Raw genomic sequence first — 21,350 nt, forward strand, 5'->3', positions numbered from 1 at the left:
AAGCTTAAACTGTTTAGTAATAAGGTCTTGCTAGCTGTGGGATTTTATGATACATTTGCCTTATTTAAAAAAAAAAAAAAAAAGAGGAGGGTTACTTTTGATTTTTGAGTAATGGTTGTAACTAAAAGTAGCAGCAAGATTCAGTACAAAGATTTAGGCCTTATAATCAGTTCTCAGACTCATTTTCCTCATCTGGAAGATTTTGGGTGGGGCACAAGTGGGCTGGGTGTTAATTTCTCATGTCTGCCATAACAATATACCACAAACCGGGTAGCTTAAAACAACAGAAATTCATTCTGTCACAGCTGTAGAGGCCAGAAGTCCTGAATCAAGGTATTGTCAGGGCCATGCTCCCTCCAAAGCCTCTAGGGAGAATCCTTCCTTGCCTCTTCCAGCTTCTGGTAGCCCCAGGCCTTCCTTGGTTTATGACAGCGTAATTCTAATCTCTCCCTCGTCTTTACATGCTGTTTACATTCTGTGTCTCTCTTTGTATCTCTTCTTATAAGGACACCAGTCATATTGGATTAGGACCCACCCAGCTCAAGTATGCAATGACCCTATTTCCAAATAAAGTCACAGTCTAGGAAGGACATGAATTTTTAGGGGACACTATCTAACCCAGCGCAAGGCTGGATTCCAAACTGTCATAGAAAGTTTGCTTAAGTATGTTGAGGATTTCTGCAGAGGTGGCTCAGAAACCACTGTGAGGGTGAATGAGGGCACAGCTGGCGGGGCTCAGGACCCCCAGTCTACTACAGCCCAATAGAGCAGTGCCACTTGCCTCTGTGTTATGTTGTGGGTGTGCCCGTAAGATTTCATTCGAAGAAAGGGTCTTGTGGCTTTAAAAAGTTTGCAAGCCTCTGAGTTAGACAATCTAAAAGGTGCATTTGACTCTAAGCTCTCAGGAGTCTGTGTTAGATAAATGTTAAACATAAGCTCACTTGGCGTCCCTTTCGCTGAGTCACACTAAGAAGAGCTACAGGTGCCACTTGGTGGGCTCTCTCCCAGATCTGTGAGGTCCTATTTCTGTGGATGATGGAAACCATGGGCCCATTGTTTGCAGGGGGATGATGTCACATACCATTTAAATGTATACTTTTTTTTTCTTTGAAATAATTAGAGTTGGGGCATTCTAATTTTTTTCTTAAATGTTTAATTTTTTAAATTGATTCATCAGTGTAGGTGAGATGCCTCTTTAAATGCTGTGATTTTAAACTGTATTCTAAGTATCTCAGTCTTAATTGATTTAAATTCCAACTCATTTATCCACAGTAAATAACCATATTCTTATTGATTATTACAGCAAATAGCTTTCAAGAACCTGGTACAGAGGAATCGACAAAATGAACAGCAGAACCAGGGCCCTCCAGCTCTGAACTCCACCATTCAGCTACCATTCATAATCATCAATACAAGCAGAAAAACAGTCATAGATTGCAGCATCTCTAGTGACAAGTGAGTGGAAAATTAGGGGATGGGTGCAGGTCTGGCCTTCTGTTCACATATTCCCATCACATGCAGAATAAAGAATGGTACACTCCATTATCTGCAGTCCTCCAAGGCTGGTGTCCTTGGGCCTTTGAAGCACCTTCTCAAATCAGGCTCTCTGCTGCTGCTGTTGTATGCATAGTGGTGCCTGGGCCCAAGCCATGTATGTGTATGGTAACTCTGGGCAAGTAACTGCAGTAATTCAGACCATCAGTGAGCAATTTGTTTTGCTACATCGTAGCTGAGTGTGCTTCTGTTTATTAATGAATGAGCAGGCATGAAAATATTGGGCACATTTTCTGCTTTATCTGTCAGCTAAGACTGATGGTAATTTTCATCATAGCAAGTGAGAAATACTTCTTTTTTCGAAGTACAGAATTAATCTGTAGTTTACTTTACCCTTCATAATAACAGTTTATCAGTGGTCTTCAGGCTGCTACCAGGGACTTTCCAGTATCATGAGAGAGTTAAGGGTGTGGAGTGCAGAGAGAGGGTGACAGACCCAAGTAAGGATGGTTACTCCTCTACTTAACCACCCCAGAGCTGCATTTTCTCAACACTAAATGGGTCTACTAGGGCCTATATCACATCCCAGCTTTGTTGAGGGGCTGACTCAAGTCAAATGCTTTATAAAGGTTAGCTTTTGTTACGGGGGTCAGCATGTACTCTATCATCCAAATTAAGATACTTTTGAAAGCATTGATAATTACATTAGGACAGCAGGGGTACCCCAGGACTGTCCCAGGAAGACTAGAACTTCTGATCTCCTCACAGCAGCCATGTTGCCCTTGGCCTTTACCATTCCTTATTTTTTCCACTCTTTTCCCTGGCAGTGTGGTTCCCTTGTCTGTCCCCTCTCTGTCTCAGAGATTCTGGGTCAGTTAAGGAAGGCACATGTGCACACGCACACACACACAAAAATGGTGAGCAGGAGTTTCTAAAATTATTCAGTCGAGACTATAGACACAAGGAGAAATAGTAGGGCCTGTGCAGGCTATGAAGTCAGCAGACCCAGTTTTTTCAATCTTTTCCCTAGCTATACAGAGTTCCTTAACCTCTCTGAGATATCATGCCTTCCTCCCTAAAAATAAGAATTACAATATTTACTTTGCAGGTTTATGAAGGTTATAGATAAATTCATAAAGAACCCAGCCCAGTGGTCGGTATTACTCACACACATGCAAATTCTTCACAACCATCTATGTCTAAAAGGATGTTAACATAGTGTCAGGGAAAAAAAAACTTGAGAATTCTAGAGAATGGTTAGGATATTTTCAGGGGAAAAAAAAAAACCTGTTAGAATTCTAGCTTCTCTCTCTCCTTAGTCTCTTATTCTATGGGAAATTACTAAATTCTCTCCTTAGGTTAGTCTTTTATTTTAAATTCAGAAGGAGTAACATTAAAGTCTGGGGACCACTGACCTAAGGGAATTATGGATTCTATCCACCCAGGCTGAGAGCTGGTAAGATTTCTGTCCCCTGGGTGGTTACTGACTCAAACCCTTTGCTGAACCTCCCCAAGTGGTGGGAAGGAGTCTTTGAACAGCTTGTAGAAGCTTCTTACTGAAAGTAGGTCCTGTCGTCCAGTCTTTCAGTCATGTTGGTGATGCATTCTTTTCCCCTCAATTAGCCCGGAGGTTTCCCCGCAATGAGGATTCAATGTACAAATCCATCTGCTTTTCACATATGCCTGAAATCATCCCTGTGAGAGGCACCCACTTCAGATTTTTTGTTTGCTTCTGAAAATGTTTTAATGTACTTTATTCAAATTTACATGCTTCAGATGATTTAAATATGGCATTTTGCTTAAAATTATAATTTTTGCTTTGATCTAAAATCTAGCATAAGGAGCCCTGGTGTCAACAATGGTTAAATGCACAGCTGCTAACCGAAAGGTTGGTGGTTCTAACCCACCAGTGGCTCCGTGGGAGAAAAGGCCTGGTGATCTGCTCCCATAAAGATTACAGTTTCGAAAACCCTATGGAGCAGTTCTACTCTGTCCTGTAGGGTTACTGTGTGTGAGAATCAACTCGACGGCACCCAACAACAGCAGCAGCTTCGAGCATAAAAAGTTTCACCTGCACATGATTTTGATACAGTGAATTTCATGAAAAACACTGTCCCAGAACATTCACCTGAACTCTGTCCCTGCAGGGCTGAGGCCCTTGGGTAGGGGTGCCCTGGAGCCTGAGGGTCAGGTTGTATCTTCCTGTGCTTGCCTCTTTATTGAAGGGTTGTGCTGGGCAGCCGTGCATCTGGATTTGGTACTTGATCTGAAGACAGGATTTGGGGCTTGACTAGTTTGTGAGGGTGTGGACACCTCAAAGGAAAAGTCTTCCATATATTGCTTATCTGAGGTATTCTGGAGCTAACATTTGGCTCATGAAAATGAAGGAAGCATCCAAAATGTTAAAGCTGATAGAAACTTATTAAACTGGAAAGGAACAGGGAAAGTCTTAATATTCTGTCTTTCACGACAAAGCTATAGGTAGCTTTGAAAATTACTGGATTTAGAACAATGAAAGGCCTTTGCCAGACAAAATATCTGCCTCCTGTTTGCAGCAGCTTAAAGAGGGCTGAAGTTGATGGGCTCCTGTTGTCTGTCACAGGAAAGTTGTTCTAATTGGGAGAGTGGTTTATTTGAGATGTCTCCGCGGAACACAGCAGAGTGGGTCTTTATTGCCTTGAATGGTAACAGTACTGTAGCTGAACTTAGGCCCTCAGTCTCTTATCTGACATACTGCCAAATTGTTCAGACCCCCATACCACGTAAAACCCCCTATAACTTTGTTTCCTGCTGCAGGTTTGAATATCTTTTTAATTTTGACAACACCTTTGAGATCCACGATGACATAGAAGTGCTGAAGCGCATGGGAATGTCCTTTGGCCTGGAGTCAGGCGCATGCTCCCTGGAGGACCTGAAGCTTGCTAAATCGCTGGTGCCAAAGGCTCTAGAAGGTTACATCACAGGTAATGGCCGCTTTCACATATCGCCTCCGACTAAATGCCAAACCCTAACTTGTTAAAACCTTTCTCGTGGAAAACGGCGATATTTTTGAAAAGCCTGTGCTTGCTTACATCACCAAATTGAGACTTTTAATACTTTAGATAATACATTTAGGACCTTTTTTCAAAAAAATTAGATTAAATAGATTATTTTTTATACTATTCTGAATTTGGAGCCCTGGTATCGCAGTGGTTAAGGCGCTCAGCTGCTAACTGAAAGGTCAGCAGTTCCAACCCACCAGCTGCTCCATAGAAGAAAGATGTGGCAGTCTGCTTCCATAAAAGATTTACAGCCTTGGAAACCCTATGGGGCAGTTCTACTCTGTCCTGTAGTGTCACTAGGACTCAGAATCAACTCGACGGCCGTGGGTTTCGGGTTTCTTTCTGAATTTACACGTATATAACATGCATTATATACATCTAAATTGGCTGATTCACCACTAAATTTGACACTTCAGAAACGCCTTTTTATATCTGTCTCAGCACTAGCATGGAGGCTGGGTAGAGTAAGCTTTTAGTGAAAGCTTCACGAAGGAGTTTTTAGACATCCTGTCTCTTAGTGCCCTGTGGACACCTCAGGGGCAACTTAGAGCAGTTCGGAAGAAAGCAGGAACCACCCCCATGCCCACCCTCCCACATCCTGCTCTTGTGGAATACAGTAAAGCCCTACGAAAGCCAGAACCTGTGAAGACAGAAGCCTATCAGAGAAGGAAAACGAAAATATTTCCCCCTAATAGAGAGTGATGGAAAAGTGGTAAGACCCCCAAAACCCACTGCCGTCGAGTCCATTCTGACTCATAGCGACCCTATAGGACAGAGTAGAACTGCCACAGAGGGTTTCCAAGGAGCGGCTGGTAGATTTGAACTGCCGACCTTCTGGTTAGCGGACAAACACTTAACCACTGCGCCACCAGGTTCCATTTTACCCATATAGTATAGATGTATCAATAATGCTTTTGCGTTTACTTTCTCCTGTTTTCTTCATTCATAAGTATTACCACCTAGAATTCGACATCACTTTTTAAAGACATTTTAATATCAATTCTAAGATATAGTAAATCAAATATAAGCAGACAGGTCACTTTTATGGTTTTGGTCCTTTGGTTTCAACAGAAGAGTTTCTTGATTGAGGTTTGCTTTCTGTTTGATTTTGTTCCTAAATTGACAACATTGTCTCCAGCAGTGCGACCCGTGCTCCTCTGCTCCTCAGCCACCCCCGTCCTGTATCCAGCCTGCCGCATGCACCGCACATTCTCTCCGAGTGGGTCTGCTGTTTCGTTAGCAGCCTAGTCAGACGGGCATTCCAGCAGGGTCCAAATAAAGGCTTACTCGTAAATCACTTTGTCTTAGCTTATTCTCAGTAAAAAGGCTCAGGGCAAATAGGCAGGCTCTGCGGTTTTGATCTCTTGGTGACCTCATTTGCTGAGGGGGATACAGACTTTCTCATTAGTTCAAAGGAAGAAACGTGCCTTTAGTGTATAAAGGGACAGAATGGCATAGTTTCCAGTCTCATCACACATTATTCTATTTTTTGTACAATAATTATAAAAATATTTTAACTAAATAAAATAAAACCTCCTTTTGGTAAACTACATTTTCTGAGTATACATTTGGTCTTACCGTACAATTTAAGTCAAAGATTTTCGTTTTAGGGATGGATTTCTTTTTTTTTTCTTCTAAATAATTTTATTGTGCTTTAGGTGAAAGTTTACAGTGCCAGGTAGTTTCAATCAAAAATTTATACACAAATTGTTTTGTGACATTGGTTGCAGTCCCTGTAATGTGTCAGCCCTCTCCCCCTTTCCACCCCAAGTTCCCAGTGTCCTTCATCTGGTTTTCCTGTCCCTTCCTGCTTTCTCGTCTTGCTTTTGGACAGGAGTTGCCCATTTGGTCTCATATATTTAGTTGAACTAAGAAGCACGTTCCTCGTGTATGTTATTGTTTGTCTTATAGGCCTGTCTAATCTTTGTGTGAAAAGTGGGCTTTGGGAGTAGCTTCAGTTCTGAATCAGCAGGGTGTCCAAGGGCCACAGTCTCGGGGATTCCTTCAGTCTCTGTCAGACTAGTCAGTCTGGTCTTTTTTTGTCAATTTGAATTTTCTTATATATTTTTCTCCCACTCCATCTAGAACTCTCTATTGTGATCCCTGTCAGAGCAGTCAGTGATGATAGCCGGGCTCATGCTGGTAGAGGCTGTGGTTCATGTGCTCCTTTAGTCCTTTGGGCTAATATTTTCCTTGTGTCTTTGATTTTCTTCATTCTCCTTTGCTCTGGATGGTATGGGATCAATAGATGTATCTTAGATAGCCGCTCGCAAACTTTTAAGACCCCAGATGCTACTCGCAAAAGTAGGATGTAGATTAAGATACTCCACTGGTCTCATCCCTTTAGGAGCAAGGGAGAATGAAGAGAACAGGATACAAGGAAAAGATTAGTCCAAAGGACTAATTGTCCACAGCCACCAAGGCCTCCACCGGACTGAGTCCAGTACATCTAGATGGTGCCCAGCTACCACCACTGACTGCTCTGACCAGGATCACAACCAAGGGTTCTGGACAGAGCTGGAGAAGGATGTAGAACATAATTCTAACTCACAAAAAAAAAGACCAGATTTACTGGCCTAAAGGAGACTAGAGAAACCCCGAGAGTATGTCCCCCAGACACCCTTTTAGCTCAGTGGTGAAGTTACCTCCGAGGCTCACTGTTCAGCCTGGGAGTGGACAGCCCCATAAAACCAAATGAGACTAACGAGGTACAGGAGTCCAGTGACAGGGGCCAGAAGGTAGAAGGGGACAAGGAAGCTGGTGATAGGGAACCCAAGGTTGAGTAAGGATATTGTTGATGTGTTGTGAGACTGTTAACCATTGTCATAGGGCAACATTTGTAGTAACTGTTAAATGAGAAACTATTTTGTTCTGTAAGCCTTCATCTTAAGTGAGAATAACAGCACAATTGGAAGAGCGTAGTCAATGTCACTGAACTGTGTATGTAGAAATTTTTGAAACGGTGTTATCTTTGGCTATGTGTATTTTCACCAAAAAAAAAAGGTTGAGATGTTAGAGGGTTAAAATGTTGTGGGGTTGTTAACCAATGTCATAAAACAACATGTGTACTACTGTTTCATGAGAAACTATTTGTTCTGTAAGCCTTCACCTGAAGTACAATAAAATATTAAAAAAAAAAAGTAGGATATAGAACATTTTGTTTATGAAGTACGTTATGCCAGTTGACCTAGATGGTCCCCAGCCCTCAGTCCCAGCAACTAGGTCCTTCAAGGTGTTTGGATGTGTCTAGCAAGCTTCTGTGACTTTACCTTGGTCAAATTGTGCTGACTTCCCCTATGTTGTGTGTTGTTTTTCCCTTCACCAAAGTTGACACTTTTCTACTCTCTAGTTAGTGATTTACCCTTCCCACCCGTCACCTCCCTCGTAACCATCAAAGATTGCTTTTTTCAGCCTATGAGCAGCCATCTAAGATACTCCACTGGTCTCACCCCTTCGAGACCATGGGATAATGAAGAAAAAAAGATACAAGGGAAAGAATAGTCCAGAGGACTAATGGACCACAACTACCAAGGCCTCCACCAGACTGAATCCAGTACAGCTAGATGGTGCCGGGCTACCACCACTGACTGCTGTAGCAGGGATCACAACAGAGAGTCCCAGACAGAGCTGGAGAAAAATGTAGAACAAAATTCTAACTCACAAAAAAAGACCAGACCTACTGGCCTGACAGAGACTGGAGAAACCCCGAGAGGATGGCCCCCAGACACCCTTTTAACTCAGTAATGAAGTCACTCCCAAGGTTTACCCTTCAGCCAAAGATTAGACAGCCCCATAAAACAAAACAAGACTAATGGGGCACAACAGCCCAGGGACAAGGACTAGAAGGCAGGAGGGGACAGGAAAGCTGGTAATAGGGAGCCCAAGTTAGAGAAGGGAGAGTGTTGACATGTCGTGGGGTTGTTAACCACTGTCATAAAACAATACGTGTACTAACTGTTTAATGAGAAAAAAAAAAAAAGATTGCTTTTTTCTGTGTGTAAACCTTTTCTTGAGTTTTTATAATAGTGGTCTCATACATTATTTGTCCTTTTGTGATTGCCTTATTTCACTCAGCATAATGCCCTCCAGATTCATCCATGTTGTGAGATATTTCGTGGATTCATCATTGTTCTTTATCATTGTGTAGTATTCCATTGTGTGTATGTACCATAATTTGTTTATCCATTCGTCTGTTGATGGACACTTAGATAGTTTTCATCTTTTTGCTATTGTGAATAATGCCGCAGTGAACATGGCTATGCATATGTCTGTTCATATGATGGTTCTTATTTCTCTAGGATATAGTCCTAGGAGTAGGATTGCTGGATTGTATGGTATTTCTATTTCTGGCTTTCTAAGGAGGCACTATATTGTTTGCCATAGTGGTTGTACCATTTTACATTCTCACTAGCAGTGCGTAAGAGTTCCAGTCTCCCCACAACCTCTCTAACATTATTTTCTGTTTGTTTGTTTTATTAGTGCCTGTACTGTCGAGCTGAGATATATCTCATTGTAGTTTTGATTTGTATTTCTCTAGTGGCTAATTATGGTAAGCATTTCTTCGTGTGTCTGCTAGTTGGCTGAATGTCTTCTTTGGTGAAGTGTCTGTTCATATCCTTTGCCCATTTTTTAATAGAATTGTTTCTTTTTGTTTTTGAGGTACTGATGTATTTTGTAGATTTCAGAGATTAGGCCCTTGTTGGATATGTCATAGACAAAAAATTTTTTCCCAGTCTGTAAGTTCTGTTTTTACTCTTTTGGTGAAGTCTTTTGATGACCATAAGTGTTTAATTTTTAGGAGTTAGAGATGTATATCTAATGTGAATGTATTGTTGTTGTTGTTAGATGCCTTCAAGTCTGTTCTGATTCATAGCAACTGTCTTAGCTACTGGAGGCCAGGTGGCATAGTGGTTAAGAGTTAAGACTGCTAGTCAGAGAAGGTCAGCAGTTCAAATCCACCACCCGCTCCTTGGAAACCCTACGGGGCAGTTCTTCTCTGTCCTGTAGAGTCACTATGAGTCCGAATCGACTTGACAGCAGGGTCTTAGTTATCTATTGCTGCTAAAACAAATATGACAAGCAGGTGGCTTTAACAAACAGAAGTTTATTCTCTCACAGTTTAGGAAGCTAGAATTCCAAATTCAAGGCACCAGCTCCAGGGGAAGGCTTTCTCTGTCAGTTCTGGGGGAAGGTCCTTGTCATCAGTCTTCCCCTGGTCTAGTTGCTTCTCAGGGCAGGGACCCTGGGTCCAAAGGACAGGCTCCACTCCTGATGCTTCTTTCTTGGTGGCATGAGGTCCCCCTCCTCACTGCTCGGTTATCTCTTTTATATCTCAAAAGAGATTGACTCAAGATACAGCCTAATCCTGTAGATTGAGTCCTGCCTCATTAACATAAATGCCTCTAATCCTGCCTCATTTACATCATAGAGGTTAGGATTTATAACACATAGGATAATTGCATCAGATCACAAAATGGTGGACAGCCTCAGAGTACTGGGAATCATGGCGTAGCCAAGTTGACACACATTTCTGGGGGACACAATTCAATCCATAACAGCAACCCTGTGTACAACAGAACGAAACACTGCTTGATCCTGGGCCATCCTCACAATCATTGTTACGCTTGAGGCCATTTTTGCACCCACTGTGTCAGTCCATCTCACGGATTAACTTCCTCTTTATCGCGGACCCTTTTCTTTACCAAGCATGATGTCCTTCTCCAGGAACTGGTCCCTCCTGATAACATGTCGAAAGTACGTGAGATGAAGTCTCACCATCCTCGCTTCTAAGGAGCATTCTGGCTATACTTCTTTCAAGACAGATTTGTTGTTTCTTCTGGCAGTCCATGATATATTCAACATTCTTTGCCAACATCATAATTCACAGGTGTCAGTTCTTCATCAGTCTTCCTTATTCATTGTCCAGCTTTCGCACGCATATGAGGTGACTAAAAATACCGTGCTTTGGGTCACCTTAGCCCTCAAAGTGACATCTTCACTTTTGAACACTTTAAAGAGGTCTTTTGCAGCAGATTTGCCCAATATAATATGTCATTTGATATTTTGACTGCTGTTTCCATAGGCGTTAATTGTGGATCCAACTAAAATGAAATCCTTGACAATGTCAGTACTTTTCCATTTATCATGGTGTTGCTTATTGGTCCAGTTGTAAGGATTTTTGTTTTCTTTATGTTGAAGTGCAATAAATAGTGAAGGCTGTGGTCTTTGATCTTCATCCGTATGTGCTTCAAGTCCTCTTGGCTTTCAGCAAGCAGTGTTGTTCCATCTGCCTATTGCAGGCTGTTAATAAGTTTTCCCCCAATCCTGATACTGCATTCTTCATATAGTCCAGCTTCTCAGATTATTTGCTCAGCATACAGATTGAATAAGTATGGTGAAAGGATACAACCCTGACGCACACCTTTCCTGACTTTAAAGAACACAGTATCCCCTTGTTCTGTTCAAATGACTACCTCTTGATCTGTGTACAGGTTTCTCCTGAACACAATTAAGTGTTCTGGAATTCCCATTCTTTGCAATGTTATCCATAATTTGTTATGATCCACACAGTCGATTGTCTTTGCATAGTCAATAAAAGACAGGTAAACATCTTTCTGGTATTCTCTGCTTTCAGCCAGAATCCATCTGACATTAGCAATGATATCCCTTGTTCTGCATCCTCTTCTGAATCCAGCTTGAATTTCTGGCAGTTCCCTGTTGATGTATTGCTGCAGCTGCTTTTGAATGATCGTCAGCAAAATATTACTTACGTGATATTAACGATATTGTTCAATAGTTTCCACAGTCTTTTGGATCACCTTTCTTTGCAATGGGCACAAATATGGATCTCTTCCAGTTGGTTGACCAGGTAGCAGTGTTCCAAATTTCTTGGCATAGACAAGTGAGCACTTCCATTGCTGCATCCGTTTGTTGAAACATCTCAGTTACTATTCCTGGAGCCTCGTTTTTCACCAGGGCCTTCAGTGCAGCTTGGACTCCTTCCTTTAGTACCATCGGTTCTTGATCGTCTTCTACCTTCTGAAATGGTTGAACGTCAACTAATTCTTTTTGGTACAGTGACTCTGTGTATTCCGTCCATCTTCTTTTGATGCTTCCTGCGTCTTTCAGTATTTTGCCCATAGAATCCTTCAAAATTGCAACTTGAAGGTTAAATTTTTTTTCTTCAGTTCTTTCAGCTTGAGAAATGCCGAGGGAGTTCTTCCCTTTTGGTTTTCTAACTCCGGGTCTTTGCATGTTTCATCATAATACTTTACTTTGTCTTCTTGAGCCACCGTTTGAAATCTTCTGTTAAGCTCTTTTACGTCATCATTTCTTCCATTCACTTTAGCTACTTGACATTCAAGAGCAAGTTTCAGAATCTCTTCTGACATCCATTTTGTTCTTTTCTTTCTTCCCTGTCTTTTTAATGACCTTTTGCTTTCTCATGTATAACATCCTTGATGTGATTCCACAAGTCGTCTGGTCTTCAGTTATTAGTATTCAGTGCATCAAATCTATTCTTGAGATGGCCTCTAAATTTAGGTGGGATATACTCAAGGTGATATTTTGGCTCTTGTGGACTTGTTCTAATTTTCTAATGTGAATATATACCACCTATTTTGTAAACTGTCCAGAGTACTGTCTGTTCATTCACTGAGTAACATTGACTTAGATCTTATGTTCCAGTCACTGCCGCCTTTAACATTGTGGATGGGGAGACAAATATTAAACAAGTAATTACGATAAAAATTGATCAGGGTTGTAATAGGAGAAATACGGTATATGCACAGAAAATAAGATTGGAAGGATGTACTCAAAGTATTTTATGTAGACTAAAACATGATAGTTTCTAGTAATGTCTGTGTCACCCTCATTAAAAGCATTGATTGCCTGTGACCTTTTAAAGAATTGTCTACATGGGATCAAATTGACAACAGTAACTCAAACAATTAGATAGGAAGCTTACGGGATAGTGAGTTTATGTTAATGGTGGCATAATTTGGAAAAAGAGGATGAGAATGGTTGCCCAACTTGAAGGATGTAATCAGTATCACTGAATTGTATATGTAGAAACTGTTGAATTGATGTATGTTTTACTGTGCATGTTTTCAACATCAACAAAAAAACAAATTATTAAAAAAATAATAAATAAAATAAAATAAGGGCTAGTTTGAACTATAAAGCAAAGGACACCAGGAAGAACCTTGCCAGGAAAAGAATAAATCTTTGACGAGTAAGAGGACTGAGTTCACCTGTGGGTATTTGAAAAGCCGGTACAGTGGAGGTTTTGGCAAAAGTGTATCAGTGTGTTCCTCTTACCTAAGGTATTTCTGATTTAACTTTCTCTTCACCCACTCCTGGCTTTGGCTGTTACCACCACAGCCAAGGTCTTTTCTGGTAAGGCCAGCAGGTATCCAGGGTTGGTTCTGTGATCACTGTGCCCAGTAAGCAGTGCTCTGAGCTTGCTTTCTGCAGGCCTTATTTAAGAAAAAAGAATGAATCTGTGATTGTTTTTATTTAAATTCTTTTTCCCTATTTCCCGCCCCCCCCACCATTTTTTTTTCTGCACTTACAGCCTAGAAAAGTTTTCTTCCAAGAAGATGGAAAGCCTGGGTTCTTCCCAGGGCAGGAGAGTGCATGGCTGTGGTTAAGAACAGGCTTATCTCCGCACTTTTCTGCGCTTTCTTCAGACTGCAACAACAGCCACAGAACTTACAGAGCCTACATTTTCCTTTTTGTTTTCTTCCTGTAGATATCTCCACAGGACCTTCTTGGCTAAATCAAGGACTACTTTTGAACCCTACCCAGTCAGTTTCAAATTTAGACCTGACCACTGGTGCCACCGTAACCCAATCAAGGTACGTATTTTTTCAAGGTTAAAGAGCAAACCACGAAGCCCTGACCCTCTGAAGGGGCAGCCAGTGCCAGCTGACTGCTGGCCTGGGCCCTCAGCAGATTCGTGGCTGATTGTGCCAGTGGCACCACCTTCTGTGTTTTTATTCCCGTGTTTTACAAAGCTTAAAGCATATACCGCATTAATGAGCCTGTGTGTTTTAATTGTTTGCTAGTGTAAACCAAGGGTTATGCTTGGATGCTGAAGTGGCCTTAGCAACCGGGCAGCTCCTTGCCCCAAACAGTCACCAGTCCAGCAGTGCGGCCTCTCACTGCTCTGAGTCCCGAGGCGAGACCCCCTGTTCGTTCAACGACGAAGACGAAGACGATGAGGAGGAGGATTCTTCCTCCCCAGAATAAAGACAGGAGAAAATCTACCTTTTGTTATTTGATGCTCATGTGTGTTTTTAGTGTGAGCTGTTGTTTTTGAAATGATTGCTTCCGGCTTTGCCTTTGTTTGCACTGTGTGTTCAGTGAAAACTAGAGAAACACAATAAGCAAATCACGTGAAGGCTAAGATAATTGAGATGAAAGTGAACATAGCATGAATGAAAACTGACCAGCAGAGCAATAGGTCACGTCGTAAACAAAGCATGTTTTCTGAGGTGATAGATGAGGCCCAGTCCCTGAAGAATGGGCAGCGTGAATGAAGCTCATCTATCTTCCATGGGGTGGGATCTTTGTGTGCCTCCATACCCACAGAATTCTTGAAATTGAGATTGCTACAAGGAATAGTCTTGGCGATCATGCTTCTCGTGTTTCTCTCTAGCCTGGGCTACCTTTTACAAGGCGGAAATAAACATGAAAAGTTCCAGTAGGGGGAGCTGTACATGAGGGATGTAAATGGACAATCCTTGTGGCCTAAGGAGCACAGATTGAACTGCTGAACTAGTGGGAAGTCCAGTTGAGGTGCTTTATGCATCAGCTGCCTTAGACAGCTTCTAGAAAGGAGCGAGTGCTAATTCTTAAGTACTTAAGTGAGATTTAGAATAATTTATAGTAAAACTGAAATTATCGTTATTAGCCAATGCATTGGTGCATAGACTATACTAGGGCTATTTCTGGAAGCCAAAATAGAATAGCATTTCCACGTGCATTAAATACTTTGCCAACACTGCCTTCTGCCAGCATTCTAAACCTGGAATTTTACAGGGAAGGAGACTGTATCTATAGTTTTAATCATGCATTTCATACAGCTTTTTCATTTAAAAGAAAACAAAGAAATCCTTATGATCGAATTGCTTGCCTACAGTTCCCTGCAGTAATTTTATGATTTCACTCAGTGTGCAATTTGTGAAACTGAACCAAGTGTCATTACTTCTGTCTTAAAAGTCTATTCAAGAATATGAACAACAGTGTTACCATGTCACGTTTTGTACATTTTCATTAATGAAAATTACTCTGTTGGGTTTATTCCTGGGTAAACTGCATTTCAAACTAACCCACTATTCAGTGTTTCATAGAAACATTGAAAAACGCTGAACACTCCAGATGATTTGATTTATAGTAAGGTAGTATACAGCATGTTGTTTTTTAGCCAAAGATGCTGTTAGTAATCCTGCACTGGTGTGTTCACAGTTACTGCCCCTCTGAGTAGATGGTGTGGGGACATCCGCCATCATGGCCCAACAAGGAATCGGTTAAACTGTGACGTGTTAAAGGCATTGGGCACATGTAATAGTCACAGGGGAAAATGAGTGTGAGTCCCAATAATATTTTGTAAATTTAAAGAAATTATTTTGAATTTAAAAAAAAAATTAAGGGTATAACTTCCATGAGTAGATATCAGTTTACAATTAATTTCACATTAAGGTCTTGAAAAGAGCAAAATCATAATGGCAAATTAACTCTAAAGCTTTGACCAGAATGTAATGGAAAGACTAACTCTAAAGCTTTGCCTGGAATGATTTGGGGTTCCTTGATTATGCATCTAGCACCCATGAGCTCAGCACCGAGCTCCATCCAAACCGACCCTCCTCTCAATCCCATGGGGGAGGCGCAGGCTCTCTCCTGTGACACCTTGTCAAAGCTCTGCCACTGTGCTTCCACAGAGCTGGAGGTAGATGCTTTGGCTGGCCTAAAGTTTTTATTAAGGTTAGAAACACTGATAAACAAGAACATAGAACTTTAGCTTAAGCTCCTTTGAATCAAAGCTCTCATTCTGTCAGGAATAAGCCATTAGCGCAGGCTCACTCAGTCTTCACGGGGGGGCAGAGAGCTAGAGGCAGTTTTTAGAGAATTCTGGTTTAGGTGACTTCCGGAGCACACCTCCCTGACAGGTCAGGCGGGAGGAGTCAGTCACTGCAGGGGCTGCGGCGAGTCCCCATGGGCTGATAGGAGACATTTCTGACTGGGAAACTGCCAGCCGTGCACGTCAGGTCAAACTGTTTCCTCCAAACCATCTTTTAACGGGCTGCCTGCTCCTTTGCTGAGTCCAGCCCTTCTTGTCCCTGAACTTCAGGAAGGTCCAGAGAAGCTCATGGGCATAGCTAGTTTTTTAGCCTTCAGAATAGTGTGTCACACGTCCCAAGATACATTTCCACATTCAGGACAGGTACGTTAGTTACAACCAAATAGCAAAATCCACGTTGAGTTCTTGGGAAACTGCCCGCTTCTGTGCTCTCCCCATCTCTGCTGCCGTAGTGCTTTAAATTGCTAAAATATGGGATGGGCTTTATAAAAGCAGCCAAAGCCTCTTATCCTTACTGGTGGCGCTTCATTGGCTCTCCCAGCCACAGATGGTTGTGTCTCACTGGAAATGGCCTCCATTTCCCCTGTAATGCGTTTGGGTTACTGTGAGGACACACTGTGGTCCCCAGTACCTGTGGCTGGTATAAAACCTGACCTAAGGAAAAAAACGAGGTTGAGACGTTCAGAAAGCTACATTCCATTCTTCTTCTTTATCTCCCCGTATTTACCTGGGTCTAAAGTTCAGCACAGTGTCAGTTTTCATATAGGAATTAAGGTGGAAAAGATGTTAGGAAATTGTTGGTGACAACATCAAGCCTTCCTTATAGGAATAACACCCTGGGATATGTGCACGCACACAGATCACCATTCCAGAAGGGTGCAGGCCACACTCTGCTTTTGGGGAGTTAGCCAGGCCTTTTCCCCTTGGGAGTCAGCTTGGTGGCTGACTTTCAAGCGCAGAGTGTTGTTCAGTCAGTAACTTGCTGCCTGCTGAGCACATGCGGGAGGCTCCCGGCAGTCCTGTTTGACCCTCATGTGCAGAGGCAATGCTGCCAGGGCTCGGCAGTGCTGAAGGCTGCCAGGGGCAAGTGAGAAGGCACCTACCCAGGCTTCCCCTCGCCCTTCTCCACTGTCACTCTCTCATCCCCTTAAACTTTCATGTCCAGGTGGTGCCGAGCTGTTCAGTGAGCGCTGGTATGAACTGTGCCTTATGGTCACGGAGGACCTTGGGGAGGGGTAGAGAGGAGGTGCTGATGTACTGGCTCTTCACCTCTCAGCGCTGCCCACTGTCCTGGAAAACTTCACGAATCACGACCACAAAACCGTTTTGCTTCCTTCCATTGAATTCTTTACGGAAGCGCTGGGGAGAAAAGTCTCTGCGGGTGCTGCCATCTTACCAGGGTGAAAGAGGGCAGCTCCCCCCATTAGCAGATTTACAGTTGTAACTGTACTCTGCCATACTTGACAATAATGGCAGACCTCAGAAACAAGTCAGCCTTTATCAGATACTTCACATGGATGCATTTCATGAAGCAGTGACTCAGTTTAGCCGTGCAGACATCTATAACTCTGCTCTTTGCTAAACCACAACTCTGGCTATTTGAGTGGTAGAGACAGACAACAGGTATAGATGTGGCCTGGGTCCCTGGTACAGTCAGGACACCATGGGGTGGGGGCATGTTAGTGTTATCCTCGTAGCAGAGGACGGGGACTGCCTCAGCTTTTTCTACCACAACCACACAGAGAATGCGAGAGAGAAGCCTATTTAACTTCAGAAAACATTCGCTTCAGGACCCTTTAATACCTGTCAAGCTCCCCTCAGGCATATAAAATAAGTAACAAAATGGATCATCCCTACGCAACAACTCAATGAGGTAGACTTTAGAACTGCCATCTTAGTGGTCCATATCGGGTGGGGGTTAGACAGTGAATGTAATGTGTATTCCTTCATGCAATAAGTACTTTAGCATCTGTTAGGCACTGGGACGGAACAGGGACAGACGGCCCTGCCCTCATAGAACTCAGCGTTTTACGGAAAACAGACGATCACAAAGAAAACATTCAGAATCATCAGTGCTACAGAAAAAACCAGCAACCGGGCAGTGAGGCAGTGGAGGCAAGCTACTATAGCTGGGGTGGCCTGGGCGGGCCCCTCTGAGAAAGTCCTGAATCAGCCAGTTGAAAGATAAACACCTCTATAGCTATCTTCCACCACACTACCCATAACATGTGCTTGGGATCACTACTAAATTCTGAAGACCCCACTGTTCCAGTTTTAAGCATGCATTTTGGGTTTGGTTAAGGAACTTTTTTTTCTTTTTTTACATAACTGTGCAATTTTATTTAAACAAAATTCAAGAATAGACAAAACTACTATTTAGTAATAGAAATGAAAATAGACATTGTCACTGATGGTGACTATTGACTGCAAAGGGGCCCTCGGGATCTTTTTGTTGTTAAGGAACTTTTGAGATTTAAAAGAAAACCAAAAGTATCTACCAGCAGTATCCATAAACCAAAGGAAGATTCTGACTAACCCATGAGCTTCTGATTATTGCCTTTGTTACTTGACAATTGAACTTATACAGTAGAAAAGTGATTTGAAATGGAGAACTCTTCTACGTTTTCTCATAGTTCTCCAAGTTGTTGGATACATAAAAATATCTGCCTTTTGTGTTGGATACAGAAAAGATGGTCTACTTTTATTCTGCACATGGGCTGGCTTTGGTGAAACTGATGACTACCCAAGGACCACTTTCCCAGAAGAAGTCCCCATTCTCATGCACCCAAAGTAGTGGTCCCAAGCACTCATGATGTATATTGTACACTGCCCCAGAAGCCTGCACCATGCCATTCAAGTGACTCCGCAGTGGGCCTCCCCGCCCCCTAACATGCAGTGCATACGATGGTGAATAACCTAGGTGCTAGGGAAATGCTAAAGTGTCACTTGCTGTCGGTTTAACTTTCACTCAACCCAAACACTGTTGCTCAAAAAGAAAAAGCTTGATTTTTTTTTTTGCTTAAGATTTTACCTTTTAAGAAAATATTCAAGCTAAATGCCCACATAAACTATAACATTTCTCAGGTAACAGCCCCTTTATGTAACCAAGATATCCCTGAAGTTATACATAGATAATCTCTGGGATGCAACTTTCCCACATACGTCTACACTCATACTCCCGAAAGGGACACTAAAGTTTCACCTGGTTGTGCTTTAGGAGTCCCTGACAGGAACAGTATGCCTATATGATAGCAGCCTCATCCATTCACCATCGTATCGACACAGGAGAAAGTGTGTTCATCCAGTAGGTGTATTCTGCGCAGCTGTTGTCTTAGGCAGGTTGATCCTGTATCATTCATTCTTACAAAGCCTTTGCTTTAGAAAAAGACTTATAGAATCCAGTGCTGTCTTGACCACTTGCTACTCCAGCAGATTGGACTTTGGTCCTCCCTGCTCATAGCTGGATTGGAAGCATGGCAGCTGAACCATAGAGAGGTATTGGCCTGCCTGTTCTCCACCAAGGATCTCAGGTTGGAGAGATCAGCTCTTCAAACCCTTATTAGAGATGAGGTACGAGTGGAGAGCATGGCTTGCCCAAGGGCCCTCAGCTTATCTGTGGCAGAGCCTGTACCAAAACCCTGAATTTCTTCCAACGAGGGCCACATTGCCTTCTGAAAACCACACCCTCTCCAAATCCTTCCAGATGGCTGTTGGCTTTGTATCAGTCCTCTGTCACTCCAAGTGCCAAATAGCTGGGGAGCAGAAGTGGGACTCCGCCTCTCCTGAGTCCCAGTGTGAGACTGTGGTGTCAGTTTGAGGCCTTTCCCAACTCAGGAGACCCGGGTTTAGACAGTCACACCTGGGAAGAAAATCATTCCTCCACCGGCAAAGATTGTCATTCACATTGGTAGGGGTCTTAAGCGGTTAGGTTACCAACAGGCCCTCTGTAGCCCATTAGCTTTTTCCGTCCATGTCTGTCTCAACAGGGAGACTTACTTACCAAGGCCGTTTGTGGGCCTTAAAACCCAACACTGTGTCCTGCTTCATCATTGTCACCTGCCTTGCTTTATTGTCAACATGATGGGCACCATCTAATAGCAAATAGCCTCATGATTTTGCTTGTTCACAACTGGGGTTAAAGATTGTTTTCATGCTAAGAGATCCCTGAAGGCCCAGTCACTTTTCCACTAAAAAGCTTCTCTGAGCACATTGAAGTTCTATTTTTCCCAGTGGTACCAGGACGAGTTCACCCTTTCAGTGTCATGAAAAATGGAATGGCCAACTAGCCAAGTGCACTAGCTGCTCAGGAGGCCTGGGCTCTGAAGAGCAGTCTTCAGTACTGTGAGTTCCTTCAGGTATTTTGTTCAACACCACTGCACTTGACTTTTGGACAAAAAATCAAGGAAAGGAAAGGGGGGAGAAAAGGCTATGAGCCCAGATCACCAGTTAGCGCACCTTTTCATTTGGAGATGTTTTGCTCTGATCATGAGCTGTTAGTTTTTATTTCCAGAAAATATAGTTCTGCTTTTTTCTGCATGAAGAAAACATCATGGCAACCCATGCTTTATACAGTTTAAACAAGAGAAATAAGGGGGAGGGGATGCAAACACCACATCTGACTTGCCTAAAGCAGACGTTCCTCTCTAAGATTGAAGTACCTAACCTAATACGATATATTATTTTGTAGTATCTCAAACTTTGTAAATAAATACCATTATTTTTATATGGAAATTTTATAGAAGAGCTATTTCTGTATACTTAATTATTCCCAGATTTTCTGAAATTGCTTCCAGTAGATAACGGACAAGGCCTAAGCAATGTTTCTCTAATGGTGGGTCAGGTACCACCTGCAGCAGAATTGACGGGGGCATTTCCAGGCCCCCACGCCCCAGACATGCAATCAGATGCCCTGGGGTGGAGCCTGGGAAGCTTGTGTTTTCAATAAATTTACCGAGTGATTTTTTTTTTCCTTTGGTCCAGTAAAGTGTGAGTATCTTTGTCCATCCTGTAAGATTGAAAGAAGAAAGAAAAAGCATCTGAAATGAGTGTAATTGTGCTTGAGAAAAAATGCATCAGACTGTTCTATGACTTGATTGAGATGTACTATAGAAAAGAAATAAATAATTTTAAATAATGTTGGCCTTTTATTATTGGTGGGCTGATGAGGAGGATAGTGGCTGCTGTGGTGTGCTGCCCAGAGACCCTTATTTAGAAGCCAGACACTCTTCCCCCCAACTGAAGTCCTCTCCAAGAAATGCCCTCAGAGGGGAGCTGCCTCACCCAAGGTGACGCTCCCTCTCCAGGGGCAGCACATGCAGGGGGTGAGGGGTACAAAAGCCATGCCTCCTTGCCTCAATTCAGGCATCTAAGTAGCCGTCCCAACTTCAGAATCCCTGTAGGATTGGCTGAGGCCATTGAGATGATTCTGACTCATGGCGGCCCCATGTGCATCAGAATTGAACTGTGCTCCATAGGGTTTTTCAATGGCTGTATTTTTGGAAGTAGATCTCCAGACCTTCTTTTGTGGTGCCTCTGGATGGACTTGAACTGCTCACCTTTGCACCACCCAGGGACTCACATTGTTCCTAAGAGCACTCCCCAGTATGAATACACCACCTGACCCCCCCCATGATGGGGAAAATATATCAGACTTAAAATGTTTCTAAGTTAGACCTATGATTTTATGTGCTTTGTAAATGGTCACTTTAGAAAATAATAGCATAAAGAATAGT

At 42.6% G+C, this 21,350-nt stretch overlaps 1 protein-coding gene across 8 annotated transcripts in view; it reads left to right on the forward strand.

Annotated features, from left to right (window-relative positions):
* TFDP2 (transcription factor Dp-2) overlaps positions 1-20,811 on the forward strand; it is a 230,826-nt gene extending 210,015 nt beyond the window's left edge. For 4 of the 8 annotated variants that reach the window (XM_023739334.1, XM_023739337.1, XM_023739340.1 and 1 more), the window contains 4 exons: positions 1,304-1,455; positions 4,291-4,457; positions 13,288-13,393; positions 13,604-13,809. In XM_023739334.1, the coding sequence (XP_023595102.1) occupies positions 1,304-1,455; positions 4,291-4,457; positions 13,288-13,393; positions 13,604-13,787 (609 nt within the window). In that variant the 3' untranslated portion in view covers positions 13,788-13,809. Of the gene's footprint in view, positions 1-1,303; positions 1,456-4,290; positions 4,458-13,287; positions 13,394-13,603; positions 19,810-19,848; positions 19,960-20,598 lie in introns of those variants that run through there. The other 4 variants (XM_023739335.1, XM_023739339.1, XM_023739336.1 and 1 more) reach the window with 2 other exon arrangements.
* Positions 20,812-21,350: the final 539 nt, after the last annotated feature.

The sequence above is a fragment of the Trichechus manatus genome, unplaced genomic scaffold (genome assembly GCF_000243295.1).
Source record: "Trichechus manatus latirostris isolate Lorelei unplaced genomic scaffold, TriManLat1.0 scaffold00132, whole genome shotgun sequence".
NCBI lineage: Eukaryota > Metazoa > Chordata > Mammalia > Sirenia > Trichechidae > Trichechus > Trichechus manatus.